Source organism: Papilio machaon, chromosome 10, assembly GCF_912999745.1.
Source record: "Papilio machaon chromosome 10, ilPapMach1.1, whole genome shotgun sequence".
NCBI classification, from domain to species: domain Eukaryota; kingdom Metazoa; phylum Arthropoda; class Insecta; order Lepidoptera; family Papilionidae; genus Papilio; species Papilio machaon.
The window spans coordinates 5265359-5284768 of NC_059995.1; the positions used below are offsets into that span (position 1 = coordinate 5265359).

At 34.9% G+C, this 19410-nt stretch overlaps 1 protein-coding gene across 1 annotated transcript; it reads right to left on the bottom strand.

The window, feature by feature from the left end:
* Positions 1–877: 877 nt before the first annotated feature.
* Positions 878–18782, bottom strand: LOC106718226 (phospholipid-transporting ATPase ABCA3-like). Its single transcript, XM_045679538.1, has 31 exons — positions 18538–18782; positions 14562–14810; positions 13961–14274; positions 12962–13135; positions 12430–12677; positions 12217–12327; positions 11743–11887; positions 11488–11661; positions 10969–11184; positions 10580–10656; positions 10274–10403; positions 9563–9792; positions 9136–9301; positions 8755–8988; positions 8492–8633; positions 8103–8221; positions 7613–7832; positions 7003–7168; positions 5500–5715; positions 5227–5331; positions 4897–5068; positions 4642–4767; positions 4442–4565; positions 4180–4310; positions 3852–3976; positions 3245–3425; positions 2707–2868; positions 2388–2545; positions 1838–2126; positions 1332–1443; positions 878–1223 (listed from the first exon to the last, which is right to left on the bottom strand). The coding sequence occupies exons 2-31, from the start codon at positions 14795–14797 to the stop codon at positions 1028–1030; spliced, it is 5199 nt and encodes a 1732-aa protein (XP_045535494.1). The 5' UTR covers positions 14798–14810; positions 18538–18782; the 3' UTR covers positions 878–1027.
* Positions 18783–19410: the final 628 nt, after the last annotated feature.

Consider the following 19410-nt stretch of genomic DNA (forward strand, 5'->3'; position numbering starts at 1 on the left):
AAATTTTAGATGATTTTCAATTATTATCCTATTTTCTATCAAGTTCTTACATAACTTCAACAAACTGTCACTTCTGTATTTAAAAAAACGCACAATGTCATGTTTTATATCGATGTCCTACATCTGACTGCAAGTTAGGCAAACTGGCATTATAAAATTACATATATTTACAGCACAATACATTAAACATATACATTTAACAAGTATGTTCCTATACTTTTACATACATTTTAAAGTGTAAAAGTTTACAGTTTTAAATCTTTAAGATATTAAAACTTCATAAGTAAATAACAAGGAAGGCAATTTTAGAGAGCAAAATTGTTTTAAATACATATTGTATTTACACATTTTTTCTTATCTTGACTGCATTTCATTAGTTCTACAAAACATTAGTTACACAAAATAGAGTTTATCTTAATAAAATAATAAAAAAACAAGCACTTACAACTAAAAGACTGATATATATCTCATGCATAATCCGATTGTATTACCAAAATTTGGTCTATATCACTTTTACGGCCGCGTTAAAATAACAAAATAAACACAATTGTGCGCACATTTCAACAAGTACAAAAAGGAGGAAATGTTTGGTATAAATAAAATTGTCAAAAATTCTGTCGTGTAAGGTAGAAACAGAAACAGGTAAACCTACAAGTATTAACCAATGTTATCGTTGTTTCGACTACCTAAACGCTACTACAAAAAAAAAAGATAACAGTAGTAAATTAAATAACACTATATCGAACATACGGCACAAAACAGAGAGCAGTGTGCCTGCACGAATATATGCGACAATCATCTTCGTACCATTAACACCAATTATGTCAAAATTAGTACGATATTTTGTGTACTTCACGCGCGACTGCACTGTCCTAAATGCACAAATTTTAATACAAAATTTTTCGATAACGATATGATGGCGATTGTCACAAATATTTATGCTAGGCCCACAGATTGCATCTTATAATCTTCAACGACCTATCATGAAATTAGTAAGGCAGTAAACAATTTTCCAAAACACCGGGCACTACAAAGAACTTTGCTGAATACCTTCCCTTTGGTATTTAGTGAACTGCAGGAATATCTGCTCGAGCGTGGTCTGCGATATGCTGTAGTCTTCCACCTCCAGCTCTCGCTTGGCGCGCTCAATAATGCCGAACATTCTAGACCAAGCCATGCTTCTGTCCGGTAAGTAGTATGTCAATAGACCTTGATACTCTTCCCTGGAAATAAAAAGCAAATGCATGATGACACATCCAGCCATAAAAAAATAGAGCCAATTTTTTTAACCAAATTGTTGCTTGTAAAAAATAAAAATGGAAGCTACTTACATGAGTTTTGGATCGGTGAAATTGCAATTGATGAAGTTCTTCACAGACACAACTGTATTCTCATTTGGTGTTCCATCTTCATCCATTTTCATTTTAATCGTTAGAGTGAAGCCTGAAAATAAACGTAAAACACTTTGTAAATCAATCGTAGTTTTAATATTTGTTAAATTTTCTACAGAAACGCAGATAAATAAATAATTAAGAATTAAGTTTGTGCAATTTAAAATATTATTTGTTTATGACATTGCCTATTTTTAAATTAGACCAAGGCTGCACACTTATGATTCTTTTTTAGATAATCTTTACCTAGATAGATACATCGTCGTGCATAACACGCAATAGATAACGTTTGATGACATATACTTAGTTGTAGTTTTAACATGTGTATCTCATAAGAACCACACTTATACTGGAGCCCATATTAAATGAAGTTTTTTTTTTATTTCAAAAAGATCGGCCATGGGTTGTATGAAATTAAATAAGTTATTGTATATTTGATATCATACCTTCGGAGAACTTATTCTTGAGATGTTGGGGCGTGCCCAGGCACTTGAAGCGTCCATTGACCATGATGGTGAGCCTAGAGCAGAGCGCCTCGCACTCCTCCATGCTGTGTGAGGTGAGCAGTACGCCGCGGCCCGCGCGCCGCGCCGCCTGCACCGCGCGCCACACCTGCCGCTTGGCCGCCGGGTCCACTCCGCTCGTCGGCTCGTCCACGAACACCAGCCGCGTGCGGCCCAGCAGCGCCACCGCCGTACTCAGTTTGCGCTTGTTGCCGCCAGAGTACTGCTCTACCTACACGGAAAATCACCAATTTCGGTGTCTGAGATATGAAATGAGCGGCCGCACTATCTCGTATAAACTTCAACCCTTTTGCTACTGTCTGCTTCGCAGGCAAGAGTAGATTTGAGGCAGAGTTATCTCTGGCAGCGAGTTAATAATTTCGTATCTGATCGTATAAAACTTGAAAAACATTGCAACTCCAATTACCTAAATTAAATGTACTATTAAATTAAAAAGTAACTAGACTATACCTCATCGTGTAATATTACTTACCCTTTTATCTAAATGTTTAGTAAAGCCGAGCGATGCCGCAAGAATTTCGGCTCGTACGTCTGAGTTCTTGTATGGCAGACCGCGGAATAAAGAGAACAGCAGCAACGTTTCTCGTCCTGTCAGCTCTCCAAACACTGCGTCGAACTGGGGACAGTAACCTATGGATATTTTGAAAGAGAATTGTGTTCGAATTATTACAAACCAATAAAATACGAAACAAACAAATTGCAACTAATGTACAAACAATTTTTAATCGCACAAACTAAGTGTTTCAACACTTTCGTAATCTGTCACTCTGTACTTTAATTGTAGCGCTTACCAATATTCTCGTAGACTTTGGTGATGTGTTTTTTGACCGAATAACCACTGACGTATGCTTCACCGCTGGAGATAGCCTCATCGCCCATTAACATCTTGAACGTACTGGTTTTGCCAGCGCCATTCACACCGAGCAGGCCGAAACATTCACCGTCGCTAACGCCTAAAGAAAAATAACGATAGTTTATTTAAGGATTTGTTTTGTAGGTAAATAATTATTAAATATTATTTTAACACGGCTTCCGTCACGCACTCATTCGCATTTTAAGTGGCTAACAAAGGTTAAAATATTTTTTATTATAGTAATTGTTACATTAAAATCACACACACACAAACTCTGTCAGTAGATCTCATAAAATGATTTAACAAATTTTAGAACGTTACTGTAAACAATTCCGTCTAATGACAAATTATGTGATTGATGAAAAAATTAAATTCATAACACAAGTATAATAGAATGAATTAAGTACATTGAATGACCAAATTCTTCGTCAATTATGCATCCAAACAAACACGTGATTGTAATTACGTATGCTTACTGAAGGACACTTGATCAACAGCCAGATGCTTCCCGTAGTATTTAGAGAGGTTCCTCGCTACAAGTCCGTGCTGAGCAAGCGAGGAGTTGCCAATGCGCTGCACATGGCGCCCCTCATCCGCCACGTCCTCGTCCAACTCACCCTCGGCCACCGCCGGAGGGGCTTTCTCACGAGCAAATATCTACACAATAAAGAGTTGACTGACCACATTCAAAGTTGTTATAATTATCATTAAGAGACACCAAAGGCGTCGCCAGCCGATGATCAAGGGGGTAAAAGTAGAAAAAAAACTTTTTTTATCGCAAAAGTAAATGCTTTTCCACAATTAGTTTTTGTGTTATCTGGGTGGATATATAGAGGTTGTAGGAATTTTATTCCTATTCTCCCTTGACGACCCTCATGACATACACCCATAGTGTACCTATATATTTAACATGACAAATCTAAACTAATGGATTAATTAAGTAATTCTTTAATAACACATAGTGTCGCCCACAGTTCGTCGTCATGAAGAATTGAATCCATAAACAGAAAAAGACAAAAGTAACGTAACAGATTTAACTAATTTTATTTTATTTTGTAGTTAATTTTAGAGAATATGCTTTACCTTTTGAATCAATTTGTATTCGATCATCATCAGCAGAAGCCAAAAGACAATACCGGAGATTATCATAAACACGAGGTATCGCAGGATACCCGGCTCCTCCCAATCGAAGTACGGGTTTTCACGGACTGCAAAAAATAGATTACACAATTAACAAAGTACAGTGCAACCGACTCGCCTTGCGATTTCACTTTCGGTGAAAATCGTAGTGGCATAAAACGTGTCAACATTTATTCTTATCGAAGTCTAAAAATTCCATTTGTTTAAAAAGCCCTGTTAAATTAAATCTTTATTTATGAATAATCAATACTTTCAAGACAATATCACTTACCGCAGCATGATTCAGAGAAGGATTCGCAAAGAATCTCCATCGTGCATTCTCTCATATTTGGCAAGACGGCGGCCAAATAGTCGCAGCTCTGCATGCACGTGTACTCCGTCAAGCCTATTTGATTTAAACTCCTAAAATTGTAAAGTTATTTAATAAATAATTTTAAAAAATAACTTAATGATATCGCACATACAACTTTGTGTGCAATAATAAAGATTTTCATTTTCATTTTTTTTTATTTTCATCCATTAACACGAATTACCTGATAGACGTGACAAGGCTATACAAGGGGAAAAATTGTAAAACTTTATCCATAACGTCGGCCACTTCCTTCGTGTCTAACTGTGGTGAGGCCAAAGCTTGGACAATCTGGGATCCCATCATTCCTGCAAAATAACCATTAATCAAACATACTTTCATTAAAACATATTTGCTTTAAAGTAGATTTTATGCAAAACTTACCAAACAATACATTAATAAAGAACATAATCACGAAACCGAGTGCCGGTCCAGAAAACACATGCGAAAGGAGATAATGCATCGGTAACATGGCGGCCCCGTAGATCATCAAGCAGAGGTACAAACGTCCTACGCAAAAATATACACAATATATAATGCAGCAGTTTTATTTTAAACATTATTACACCAACGACCTGTTCAAAAGACCTAACCTAAGATTATATGTCACAGATTTACAAAAAAATTTTTAATGCTTACCTAATTCCGTAGTAGTTGATAGTCCAATGACATCGAAGGCGACGCAGGAGATGATTATGGTGACGGATATTAGAAGATACCAGAACCAATCAAAGACCGCGGCGGCGCCCCACAGCACCACGGGTTGAACACCGGCCGCCTTTTGCAGTAGCTTAGCACGAGACACACGCTCCTGAAAGTACAACGTTAATTTTAAACCCAAAAGTATGCTACCAGAAGTAATAATAAATAAGGAATCATACCTAAAACACTTTCGAATTTCTTCAATTATAGTTAAGTATCGAATTTTAGAAAGAATTATGTGACGATTGTTAGAAATAATAAAATTACCTTGACGTAGAACATAACGAAGGCAGCACTTATTATCCCCAAACTATTTCCGACACTGCTAGCGATTTGCATCGATAACAGAGTGATCATTATTTGTAAGTTCCCCTGAAAAATACAGCAACTATTATTAGATTATAAAATGCAACATTGTAACTTTTTTCAGTCTGTATATAACATCGTAACACTAGTCTCATCTCAAAAAAAGTAGCAAACATTGTGTCAGCGTTTTATCTATCCAATATTAAGATCACAAAGATGATGTAACTTCAATACCTGATCTCTGTAGACTGCTCTAAGGGGATGATTAAAAACATTGATATTGGCGGTGGAATTCCACGCTTTGAGTATAGCAGAGTGCATTGTGGCCAGCGATGTAGCAACGTCGTGGTAGCCGAAATTGCTGAACCACGCCGTCGCTGAATCGTCGGTGAACGATGCGCCGATCAGCATACGATTGCGGATATAGCCACGCGTTATTGAATTCTCCATCTGTTACAATAATAGTATTAATTGTTTTTTGCAGCCAAAGTTCTCGTTGAATTCTGAATATTATTAATGTGAATGCGCTGCTATATGACAACTTAAGTGTTATGGAAACATTGCCTGGCATCGATTTTGTTTTTTTTTTTTATTTTTGTTTAATCCTCAACTGATAATCACCGATTGGCGTATTGCAGTTTTCAATGTGGGGTAATTGGCTGATAAGTTGTAAGTCGTTGACTTGCATGAATCGTTTGCAAATATTTCCCTCAAGTTGCGCATTTACCAATTTTATTAAAAAGGTAATCTATTTTTATCCGGAAATATAAACAATACAATTTGATTATTTAAAAAGAAATATCATACAACACAAGTTTTGGTATACATTACTTTATTTGATATGCTATTATCGTGATTTACGAATAAAATATGGGACAAAGTCGCCATTTTAGGCTCTTATTGACATATTTTAGTCTTTAATTAGTAATGAAACTATTTTACCTATAAAATAAAATAAAAACGTGAGCCGTCATGGGACGCCTGGCAGACGTGAAACATCGAGTGTGTACAAGTAATATGCATAAAAGAAAATATATATATATATATGTATACCACAGTATAGCGTGGCGACCCGTCGCCACACCGTACACTCTACTACACATAAAATACATATATGTATACCTTAGTATAGCGTGGCGACCCGTCGCCACGGCAAGCGTCGCCACGCCAACAATTGGGTTTACAAGTGAGCCTATAGATGTTTCACATTAAAAGTATAAATATTTATATATGGAGATTCCTCCTGATTTATATCAAAATAAAACTGCCTGATATATATCATGATGATGTATATAACCACCGACAGATAGATAATTACGATTATTGTTGACGTATTTAAGTGAATTTTATCTTTAATGTACAGGGAAAGTGATAAAAATCATAATCTTTTTATGATATGTACTTGTTTTGGTGATTAAATTCACTTTATTAAACCTACTTCATTAAATTAGTATAGCATGCCGTAGATATTTAAAACTTAAAGTAGTGCCAATCTTAGCCCCTTTTCACATCTCTTATCTCTACCATCGCTCGCCCAGTCTTAACCATCTAAGTATCATTTACTTTGTGCTACATAAGACTGAGACAATTTACTTTGTTTCACAATTTAGGAGAGTTGTATATAATGTATGTCAACAGTGAATAACATAGCTTGAATTACTTGCTCGCTTCCTTTGTTTCTATGAAAAGTTATGGTTATGGTTTATAGGTTATGAACAATAAATTGTATCAACTAACTTGCTCCATATAATAATCATCGATTGTTTGGTCGTCGAGTACTGTAAGTTCCATCGCGTCTGACTCGCTGCTCCCGAAGAATAACTCGTAACCCAACTTCATCAAGCCACCCATTGTCGATTCTGACGTTAGATTGTAACTTAACAACGTCTCCGTTGGTAAATATCTGCATCAAAGAAATATTGATTTAAATATAACATCATACGAAAAAAAAATACCTCGGTACCACCAAAAATTAAGGATAAAGAAAAACGTTTACAGTGCTTTTATCGAATTGCCAGATTAAATATTTTTATCAGGTGTTTATGAAACCAATTATTAATTTATCTATGTATGCCGTTGTCCTTTGCGTGTCTAAGTGAATAAAAATCTTCAAGTTCAAGCAAGTAGACTGTCCATCGTTCAGCTGAACATATAATACACATCTTTATTGATTCCCTACAAGTTACGGGTATTTCCTTTTCCTGTCACTGTTAACTGAATATTCCGATAGACGGTAGTACTCTCAGTCGTTAAGGCAGGACTTTATTGTAGATTAAGCACGGCAACTAGGCAACTACTAACCTTAATGCTTAAGTATCTATAGTGTGGCAGTTAGATAAATAATTACCCTTGAGCTAGAGTGAGCGCCCGGGACTGTATAGTTGGTACAGTAGAGACGATGTACTGCAGCACGCCGAGGGTAGCGTTGATCATGACGAGCGGGACCAGCACCTGCAGCACGAGCACGCCCCACGACCGGCTCCACACCCACCACAGCTTCTGCCACACGCCCACCACGTGCAGCCACGTCAGACGGTAGCCACTTAAGTTCTCCTCTTGTTTATCCACTGAAGGCAAAGATTAAGTTATTATGAATGCAGTCCAATTATGATTTATCCCGGTGAAGAACTTTGGACGGGTCAGAAACTAGTCGTTATCTATACTAGACTGATAAGTTAGTGTTAAGTGGTTACATTTCTTTTTTATAACTAGGACATGACCACGATTCCAACTGATGTTAAGCAGCTATAGGATAGGTTCTAGGACGGTACGCTTCAATTGCTACTTCTAGTCAATTCTCACCTTCTCCATAAATATGTACAAAGAATTATACTAACGTTGGTCTGTAGAAGTCGTTCCCCACTCGTACTTCAGAATATCTTCAATGCCACTGGTCGAGGTGCACACAGTCGCTGTGTCGTCCACGTCCGATTGAAGCTCTACGTCAGAACCCACCCTAAAATATATTTTTTATTTTTGTCTATTATTACTGTCGCTAAAAAGTTTATTTATTGTCATATTTGTCATCAACCAATTCTGGTGATATTAAAAAGAACCTGAATTTATGACTGACAAACATCAGTCAATGTTAATTAATTAAATCCAAGACATGTTTATAGTCTGTCTCACTCAATTTGAAAAATCAGAGATAACAACATATTTTGTATTGGTGTTTTGACTATGAATACCCACAGTAAGAAATGAAAATATAGATTTGAAAACCTACGACATGAAGACATCTTCCAATGTTGTTGCAACCAATCCATAATTCTTGAACTGTATTTTCTCAGCGTTACTCTCAAGGTCGTTTAACATATCCTCAAATATATACGAGTAATTATTTGTTAACGCATAAGTTACTTCTGTACCTGTAAAAAAGAAAAACTTAACTACTTGTAATTCAAAAACTTTCGTACCCAACATTAATCATATATGTCTACTTGGATTCAACAATCTTTCACAAGAAGTACATAATAAAGGTCTCCTTACCTCGGTCTTCTTTTATCGATGTATTCGGTATATATTTATTGATGATTTCAGTGCACATATCTGATGAAAAGTCTTCTTTTTTAACAACAACCAGTGTGTATCCGACTCCGTAGTGTTGCTTGAGGAAGTACGGTGAGCCGACGCACTGCAACCGGCCGCTAGACATGATCGCCACGCGGTCACCCAGGATATCCGCCTCGTCCATGAAATGCGTAGTCAGGATCATTGAACGACCTAGTAACAAAAATTGGAATCACTTCGATCTTTTACTATGGTGTGCTATATTGTCTAGGTTCATAACTCAGTATAGGTAACTTTCTAGTTTAATGCACCTTAAACCACTTACTTAATGATCAAGGTTTTTTTCGTTCGTTTCATTACCTTTCTTCATTTTCTGCAATAAGTCCCAGAGCGCTCGACGAGAGGCGGGATCCATGCCGGAGGTGGGCTCGTCGAGCAGCACCACGCTAGCACCGCCGCTGAGCGCGATTCCCACGCACAGCCGCCGCTTCTGCCCACCAGACAACCCGCCCGCTAGGTAGTCGCGCTATGAAACAATTGCATGTTATGATAAAAAAAAAAAAAAACAATTCTCGACGTCTTGTCACCCGAAAGAGAGTGATAATCCAAATATAAGTATCCCGTTTATTTAGCAAACTTATATGAGTACGAACTTGATATTCCTCCATCAGAGCCCGCAGATTTTTTGGCTCTTCTTAAAAGAGTTTAGCAACCATCTTGTCAAAAGCTGTCAGATATGACAACCACCAACTTGGAAGAAGATTTAATTACAAAAAAAACAAATTACTTTGTCTTGCATTTCTAAATTGCTTATAAGCATATCCACTTCATCGTGGACCTGTTGCCCCGTGTATCCTTTGAGTCTTGCGTAGAACTGTAGATGTTCTTTGACTGTAAGCTCGTTGAACAGCACATTATGTTGTGGGCACAGGCCGAGGTTAGCGCGGGCCTCATTCAAATGCTTGCGTACGTCGTAACCCGCCACCCATACTGTACCGCGAGTCACCTCTACGTTACCTACAAATTTTATTATAGATTTAGTGATTTGAAGCAGGTAAAATCAGTTTAGTTTGCTAAGATGAATAGACCAACATGTTATCTTTTGATTATATCTCCACTCAATATGAAAGCAGGATTGACTTGTGCAGTTGTTTCATCTTATTTGTGTTAGGTAAAGTAAAACAACTTTTCTTTTAACTACTTTTTGCATATTTGTTTTCATTCATTCATGCATACAATTTTTCTTCTTCCAGACTGTGTCCTACATCTATACCAAATTTTATCGAGATCCATGCAACCGTTCTGAGAATACCTTGTAACAAACATCCATCCATCCATGTAAACATTTATAAGTAAGATTGTTTTATTTGCGTCGATATCGGTAAATTAACATTAATCATTTCTTATCATTTGAGATATATCGATACAGGTATTATAAATCATTGTCACGAGTGTATTTTTGTACTAACAACTATTTTTTCTATTTTTTCATACTAACCGGTAATCATAGAGATTGTTGTGGATTTTCCCGCGCCATTATGCCCTAATAGTACTGTTATCTGGTCTTGGTATATGTTTAAATTTAAATTATTTACTGCTATGTTGTTGCCGTATACTTTCGTTAAATTCTGAAAATATAAATAAACAAGTACACGTTGATAGTAGCGTCATAATCTTTTAGATTTTATTTTATATCTACATAAATTAAGTCTGTAAATTTTATAGGAAAAATAGGTTGTATTTGTTTAATATATTATTGCACAGTATATTAAATATATAGTTAAGAGTTTAATTTATCACTCACAGTTATTTTGACTCCGATTTCGTGGCCAAGTGGATCTTTCTCTTTTATTATATTACTATCCTCATCAATATGATCATCTGTAAGTTAATCAAACTTCTCAATATTTCATTCTTAATGATTGGAATTAGTACCTTTATTTAAATTAATCATTTGTTAATATTTACTGAGATGTTAGTTTAATAAAAAATATAGTAACATACCAAAGAACAACTCTGTAAAAAATATTGTTCATTATCAGTTTCTTTAATTATAGTTCTTACAAAAAGAAACACATTGAATAAAAAATTGTAGTACTCCATAAATTAATGACTCCATCCTGTTTTTATTAATAATTTACAGTTTAAATACTGGCAACAAAAAATTATATTTAAAATTATAGCACCACTCACCCGGTACGAGTTTCTGCTGAGGGCACCAAAATTCTCGCATGAAGGGGAAGTACCACGGCTGCGCAACGCCGTACGGCCCGGGTAGCACCTTCTCAAGGTACAAAGCAATTAGCATGTAGAGCACGGAGTCGACCAACAACATGATGATCACGTGCCCGAACACGAAGCGCGAAGAGTCCACCTCGTTGGATGTCATGAATTGGCCCCATTGGATGCCTACAGAAGACATTTTTAACCTCTTTTATGCAACAGGTACTGTACCAACATCAACATAACATTTAAGGAAGGCACAACAATTCAAATCTGAAATTTTTGCTTCTTTTGCTCTTAACTACATGAAGATTTATGTTATTCGTAAGTGTCTCAATAACGCAGAATGCGAAATAGTCTTAACACCAGTTGAGCTGTTTGTATATCACATACAATCATACATTTTGATATAAACAGATTAAAATAATAGAAGCTTTACAATTTAGTCTAAATTAAATAGAATATTATCGGTATAGATAATAAACTCACCGCCGGTACTTTCTTTCGCCAGCATCAATTGAAAGCCATAAGACATGGCTGTGTTAATACTGAAGCAGGTCAACACTTGAACTGCGGTGGACACTTCAAAATCTAGACTTAAGAGAACAGCAGGAACATAGCTCAGGAACCAAACAACACCAGCGAACAGAGCCGCTGAACTTCCTATAGTAATTAAAGTATTTAAGTATTAATGAGTTAAGCGATAGTAAAAAAAAACATATGTAAATAATGATTCATACACACCTCTAGAAAACATGCCGCTGATCATGAAGCAGAAAAATATCATGCAACTTAAATATAAAGTGATAAAGAAGAATAGAACAGTCCATGGCGTATGAGTAAACACGGCGTAATCGTTGAAACCTTGTTCATTTGTAAACCAATTCACCTACAAATAAGTTTAGGTACATTACAATAAGTCTAAAATCGTATAACTACCAATAACAAGAAAGAAGACAGTTGTTAAGTGTCTCATGAGTGTGCACGACTGAGGCCTAATTTTAGTCCACTATCTCTTCCCACCGTTTCCGTAAAATAGGGTATGTCCTCTTTCTGTGCGTCCCCTCTTCAGTAGATAAAGGTTGGCAACATACTGCAATTGCAGATGTGTATGAGCAGCGGTCGCTTCCCTATTACGGCGAATTCGGGTGGTGGCTGCTCGCTCGTTTGCCAAGTTGTAAAATATAGTAAAAAACAAAAGAAAATCTAATAGCTAACCTTTAAAAGCACGACTATGAGTACCGTTGAAAATAATAAATAGAGAAATTGTTTGCAAAACCACGCCGTCCAATGTAACCATGTAGGTAAACCCATTATTTTCATCGATTCCTAAAACATACTAAAACATTTTAATATGAAGAATTACTTCTTCCATCCAAACCAAAAATGTTAACGGCTCTGTGTGCAGCCTAATGCGGAATTAATACTAACTTTCAGCTGTAGTTCCTTTTCCACGGTAACCGCTCTGACAATGTTCACAGCCGTGTAACTGAAGCTTAGTATAACAAACATGGGAAATAAAAGCTGCAACGCTTCTATAACTACGTCCTCAACGTACGGCGGGTGTGGGTATCTTTGCAAATTGACTGGGAACCGACGCAGATTGTTGCCGGTCATTCTCGATATTAGTTCCATTGATACAGCGTGTTGCAGCGCAATGAAGATTTCATTGACGTATCCTAAAAAAAAAAATAATAAAATAATTTTATCCGAATTTTACATTATATATGTATTGATAAGGAATATTTTTAATGACAGAAAGTAACTGAACTGGCTGTCTCCACGAACCGAATTTCTGGCAGATGGTAAGTTTTGGAGATGATATCCAAAATCTTAGTATCCAAACTAATCTAGCAGTGTGTTTGCACTGCCGTTATACCTCACATTATCTCTAACAGAACAGTTATAACAATATCTTTTTGCACAAGTATTTCAGCATTGAAAATTCAAGGTATTAACTTACCGGGATCATTGCCTCCTTCCCACGAATAAGGAAATCTTGGTCCCGGTAATTCGAAAACCGGAAAAATGGCATCTGTCCGCCATGTGCGACCTCCTTGTAGGTAGAATGAATTCAGTCGAGGCCTTTCGGGAAATCGTAACGCGTACGATATATTTATCGGCAATTCAGTTGCGTCTAAAATTAATAATTATTTAATTTACACTGTGTTATTTGCATTTGTTAAAACAAAATGCATTGAAAAGTAACAACTCGAAAGAAGGAAAGTTCTCTTCTTTCTTGTAACATGTCTAAATTGTATAATTATTGTTATTTCGCAGTCGGTGTCGGCCGAAGTAAATAAGTGACATTGAGATGTCTTAGATAAGTTACGTTTATGTTCCTACTTTTTTTACATAAGGGTTAATACTGAACTCGAATAATAGCGTCGGAAATGGGTAAGAGTTTAATTGATGTTTCTAAAGAAAAAAATGGTTATTGTGAGAAAACTATAAAAGGTAGATATATGCTATCGCGGACTTTTATTTAACACATTTAAATAGCTACAATTCTTTCATACATAATTTTTATGTAGGTCCTACAGTTTAGCCTATCTAAGCGATGAAAGCAATAAAGTCTCTAATTTTCGCAATGTATTTTGAAGCTAAACTCAAAATCTACTAGTTGTCGTTATTTACAAAAAAAAAAAAAAAATAGGACCCATCTGCAAGCTCTACCTTTCGATTAAAATATTTTTTTTTTATTAAAATCGGAGCACCAGGGGCGAATCTTCACGATAACAAACATAAAAAAAATACAGTCGAACTGATAACCTCCTTTTTGAAGTCGACTAAAAAGTAAAGGAAAATTTAAATTTTTAATTTGGAATAGATAATTACCATTCACGATAACTAACTTTAGCTATAACATACTGTAGAATTCGTAGTATTAAATTCCAATGTTATAAGAACATTCTAAGTAATTACACTGTAGTCAAAACAATAAAAAACAAGGTAATCAAACCTTTCATATTGTCATCAAATTCAATAGCTGCTAATACTTTTTGCGTTTCTTCCTCTTGTCCATAAATACCTTCTAATTCTGCACTACTATTATAAGGTTTAACTTTGACAAAGATCTTTAGAAATTCAAAAATAAATGTCCTGTTTAAATTTCTAGGCCGTAACTCCACCTCGGCCAGGTCCGGGAAAATGGTAGGTAATAAATCTCTTATATTCAGTATTAACAAATTTACAACAGCGCTCCTTACAACATCATCTAACATCGGGTTCTCAGGAGAATATGCGAATGATAATTGGGTAATGTTCATGCCGATCCTAAAACAAATATATAGTGTGAACAAATACGGCTAGCAAAAAGTTTCAGCGCCACAACATTTTATTAATTTACCTTCTTAAAAAGTGTAAATCATATCATATCATATTATAGTTTTTACAACTCTCTTACAAATACTTACACTGATAAAAATTTGATGAAAACAAACATTGAACTTTATGCAAGGCCTAGATTGGATGAAAATGACACGATTGATAGTAAAGGGATTACTGAAATAATTGTTAAAAAAGCAGACAAAAAGTTTGTTTTAAATAAAAATAATACTTACAATACCGGTAAAGAATAATTGAGAGTATGCGCTCTAATCGGCGGATATATTTTGGTGTCTTGTACCACTGGTTCTATCTGTTGGCGTAGTATCAGCACTAGCGCCATGGTGATGACTGGCAAAATTAACTCTATCAGAGTTTGTTTCTTGTGTCGCCATTGGTGCATGAAGTTCTTCCACATCAGCAGCTTGAACTTCATCCAGGCGCTTGCCTGTGTCGCCACACTTGCTTTCATCCTAACATATGGCCTAAAGGCAAATACACATATAAACCTTATAAAATAAACTTAATATGAAGTATATTCATTTAGTTGTACTCCTATTTAATAACGACGTAAATCGAAAATATCGCTTTACATTAACATAAAATACTAAAACGTGACTTTTATATGACAGCTATTTACTACTATGAAACATTAAAATTTCTTTATCATATAAATAGCTTTTGATTATTTTATCCTTTATGTACAAAAGTCTGTCGACAGTACCAATATCTACTTCCCTATAGCTGTTTTTAATCTATATATCTAAAAGAAAGTCGTGTTAGTTACACTATTTATAACTCAAGAACGGCTGAATCGAGTTGACTGAAAATTGGTGGGCAGGTAGCTTAGAACCAGGAAACGGACATAGGATAATTTTTACCCCGTTTTCTATTTTTTATTCCGCGCGGACGGAGTCGCGGATAAAAGCTAGTATATATATAAAAGAAAGTTGTGTTAGTTACACCATTTATAACTCAAGAACGGCTGAATCAATTTGACTGAAAATTGGTGGGCAGGTAGCTTAGAACCAGGAAACGGACATAGGATAATTTTTACCCCGTTTTCTATTTTTTATTCCGCGCGGACGGAGTCGCGGGTAAAAGCTAGTAGATAATAAATTATTTGTCGAATTTGTTTTCTTCTTTTTTTATTGGTTGATGATATCTAATTGGTGAAATTAGTTTCAGCAACTGTGGGCCTAGCACAAATATTTATAAGAAACGTCACCGTATCATTATCGACAAAATTTGTATAAAAAATTGTGGAGCGCCAGTATACCAATAAAGTATACCAATAATCTCATACTAATTTTTACATAATTGACGATGACGAAAGCGATTGTCATATTTTAAAAATATTCATCTTAAAAAAACTAGCTTTCGCCCGCGACACCGTCCGCGCGGAATTAAAAAGAAACGTAATAGCAGCCTATGAGTTCTTCCAGATTATGTTCTACAACCGTGTCAAATTTCATCAAGATCCGTTGAGCCGTTCTGGAGATAACTTCAAACAAACATCCATCCAAACTTTCGCATCTTTCTATATATCTATATATATAATAGAAAGTCGTGTTAGTTACACTATTTATAACTGAAGAACGGCTGAATCGATTTGACTGAAAATTGGTGGGCAGGTAGCTTAGAACCAGGAAAAGGACATTTTTCTATTTTTTTATTCCGCGCGGACGGAGTCGCGGGTAAAAGCTAGTTTATAATATTGATAAGATTTTTATCGTGTGGTTTACTTAAGTGTTAAAAAATTGCACTTTAATTTTACTTGACCTTTGTACTATTAGATTATTACTAGTACATTTTTAGTTGATAGAGAAATAATATATGATATTGATTTTACAAAACTGATAATCTAGTAAGTAGTAAGTGTAGGAATTATTGATAAGAAACTAGATATAGGAATACTATATGAATCACCATATGAAAAATATTTCATAGGTTTTAGACGAAATAAAGTTATCAATTACAATAAACATTATGAGTCATACAAAATGCATAATATTGTTTTTCATTTGTCTTTTGGTAGATACATCGTAAAATAAATAATTCTTAAAAAAACCTTGCTACGTATTCAAAAGGCTAAACACGCTATAAACGAATACAAAGCAATATCGAAACTATTTAATAAGACGAAAAAAGTCTGTCAAAATGTTACAACAATCGAAATATTTATTAAAAGAATAACAAACTACCTTTGATATACAACACATTAGCATTCATTAAGAGAAATTCATTAAGATTTTGTGATAATTGGCTGATATATCACGATGATTGTTGAATAACACATAATATACACGCGTAAAATATTACAAGAAAATATTCCTTAGTAAAAAATGTGAGACACACGTTGCAAATAATATTTTTGTTGTTTCATAACATATGTATTGTGTTATTTACATTACCGACTTGTGTACCACTAAGAAGAAGAAATATATGGAGATTTTATGTGTTCTTTATGTTAGTTTTGTTGAATACAATACCTGTGGTATTGTCACAATCGCACAATAACACGACCGCTACAGCGTATATTTACGGCGGCAGACGTGCGTCAAACGTTACTGAATGTCCTTATCATTGTTGAGGTGTAGATACCTAATATCGCAATTGTCGCAGTCAAATATAAAACTATATCACGACCAGTCATTACTGTACGTGTAAAAACTATAAATTATATAAAATTCAATCAACTAATTACAATATAAAGTTATATTGCATTGATAACGATAGTCGATTTCTACTCGTTAAACGTGTTACACGTAAAACGTTTTTTATGTTCTGATTTGTAACATATTCTACTTCTAGCTGTCGCCTTTAACTCTCTATTTGAGGAATTAAAAAAGTTCTCAAGTAGCTTATGCGTTCTTCCAGAATTTGTTCTACATTTGTACCAAATTTAATAAAGATCCGTTGAGACGTTCCGGAGATACTATCCATTTAAACTTTCGCATTTATATTATTATTAAGATTCTACTATACTACTACTATATAGATTTTTATAAGGAAATGTAGTACAACGGCTGGACGAAAAACACATTGTAACAGTAGGCTTCCACTACCGAAAAGGAATGAGTGAAAATACAATGATGACGACTTTGTACTGATCTTTGGCAGTATTTACCCACTTTAAAAAAGAAGTTTTCTTGAAATATAACATTTATATATAAAAAAACATAAAAAAGAAGAAAAAAATTGTAAGCTATAGCTACTCTGTGTGTAAAATTGGTCATTTTAGTAAAAGGCTATGTTATACATATAACTAAAACATTTTGTTATCGCATTAATGACCATTCCTTTTAGTGTATTGATTTAGTGATAAGTACCTAAAATATGTGAGTAGCTCGGGAAGGGGACTACGATTTTGTAATAAATGCAAATTATGTTTCTTTTCAGTTATGGCTATATTTGACAGAAAATAAATAAACCTATACAATTTTCAAATTAGAGTATCTGCGTAAATAAAAAAATCTCATATTTCCCGAACATTATGATTTGCATTGCTTATGACGTAAATTTTTTTAAATCTGTTCGCAAATCTGCGTTTCTTCCGGATAATTTCCGAATCAGCTGAACCCATTGTAACGGAACTTTGATTAGAATTTAAATGATGTATGCGGAAGTAACATAAGTTATAATTCTTTTTCTTTAATTCTACGCTGACGAAGTCACGAGCAACTGCTAATGCGCATTATAAAGCTAAAAGCGGTCATTTAGAAGGACTCGCTAATCTCGCTACCTTATCCAATTATATAAAATATGATTTAATTTTTTTTAATGAATTAATAATAATAATTTTTTCTATATATTACTTTCAATTTATACCGAACTGCTACTTAGGACCAAAATAAGGAATGAATGTTCTTATGAAAAATAATTTTAAAAATGATTGCGTTCAGTGTTATAACAAAATTCTTAAATCGATCTCATCCTACCTGAGAAAAAAAGGAAAAACGACCCTTATATCCGGGTAAAACCACTGAACAATTTATTTATCGATCACTGCACAATTAATTTTAATTAATAAAATAAATGGTATAATTGTAATACTTAATGAAGTTAAAATAATTATGAAAAAGAAATAGGTACTATGAAGTTATTAAATTGCTATGCGTATTTCAATTTTACCGAGCGAGAACGAGCAATATTTTTAATTTATTTGTCTGTTTTATAATAATTTCAGTATTGCATACAAAAAATACTCACCGAAAATCCGCAGTACCCACTGAAAAAGTCAATAAACCCTTGCTTTTTTTCAGCTATTTGAACAGCACACTAATCTTACTTTAATTCACTCGTGATACATGAATTAAGAAAAATTAAAACACCACCTGTACGTCGCAAATATAATGTCGTATTGGAAAACATAAAATCAATTAACGATAAATTAAAACAACTACATACAGGATATTGATTAACTCTAATAAGATTAGATAAAGAATGTAAGGACGGATTCGCGTCGGCGACAGTCTCACACTCACACGACTTCAAGCTGTGTTTAACATCTTCGTATGTTACGAGTAGAATTTAAATGCAAACGTCTCCACTTATTATTATGTCATTGCTATCTGAGTTTACTACTGTTTCATATTTTACACGTTTATCTGTACGTATGATGCGCCCTTGATCTAAATTATCTTACAACTCATATAAATTTCACCTGTTTTCTTTTGCGAAAGTATGCTGATTAAATTATCTCCGCTTTCTCTGGGCCCTGAATCTACTATTGGGTATTTTGAATTTTTCACATGATGAAGAAACCGCAAAAAAGATCTCGTTATTAACAACTTGACAGTGGTAGACTCGAGCAACATCTATTGCACGAATGGGCTGGCTCGCCTTGTGCAATACCACGACCACACAGAAGACAAGCGTGAAGTGGAAGTAGTTCCGCGTTTCGTCTGTTGAGTGTGCCTTGTCTGAGGCACAATTTAATCCTCTTTCCCTTGGCTATGCTGGGCATAGCGACTATGCCGAACGTGACCACCGCTGCCATCGACTTCTTTTTTTACCTTTGCAATGTGAACAAAATCAATAACTCAAAGGGGATTATCAGTAACAATGTGGCTTCACGATTTT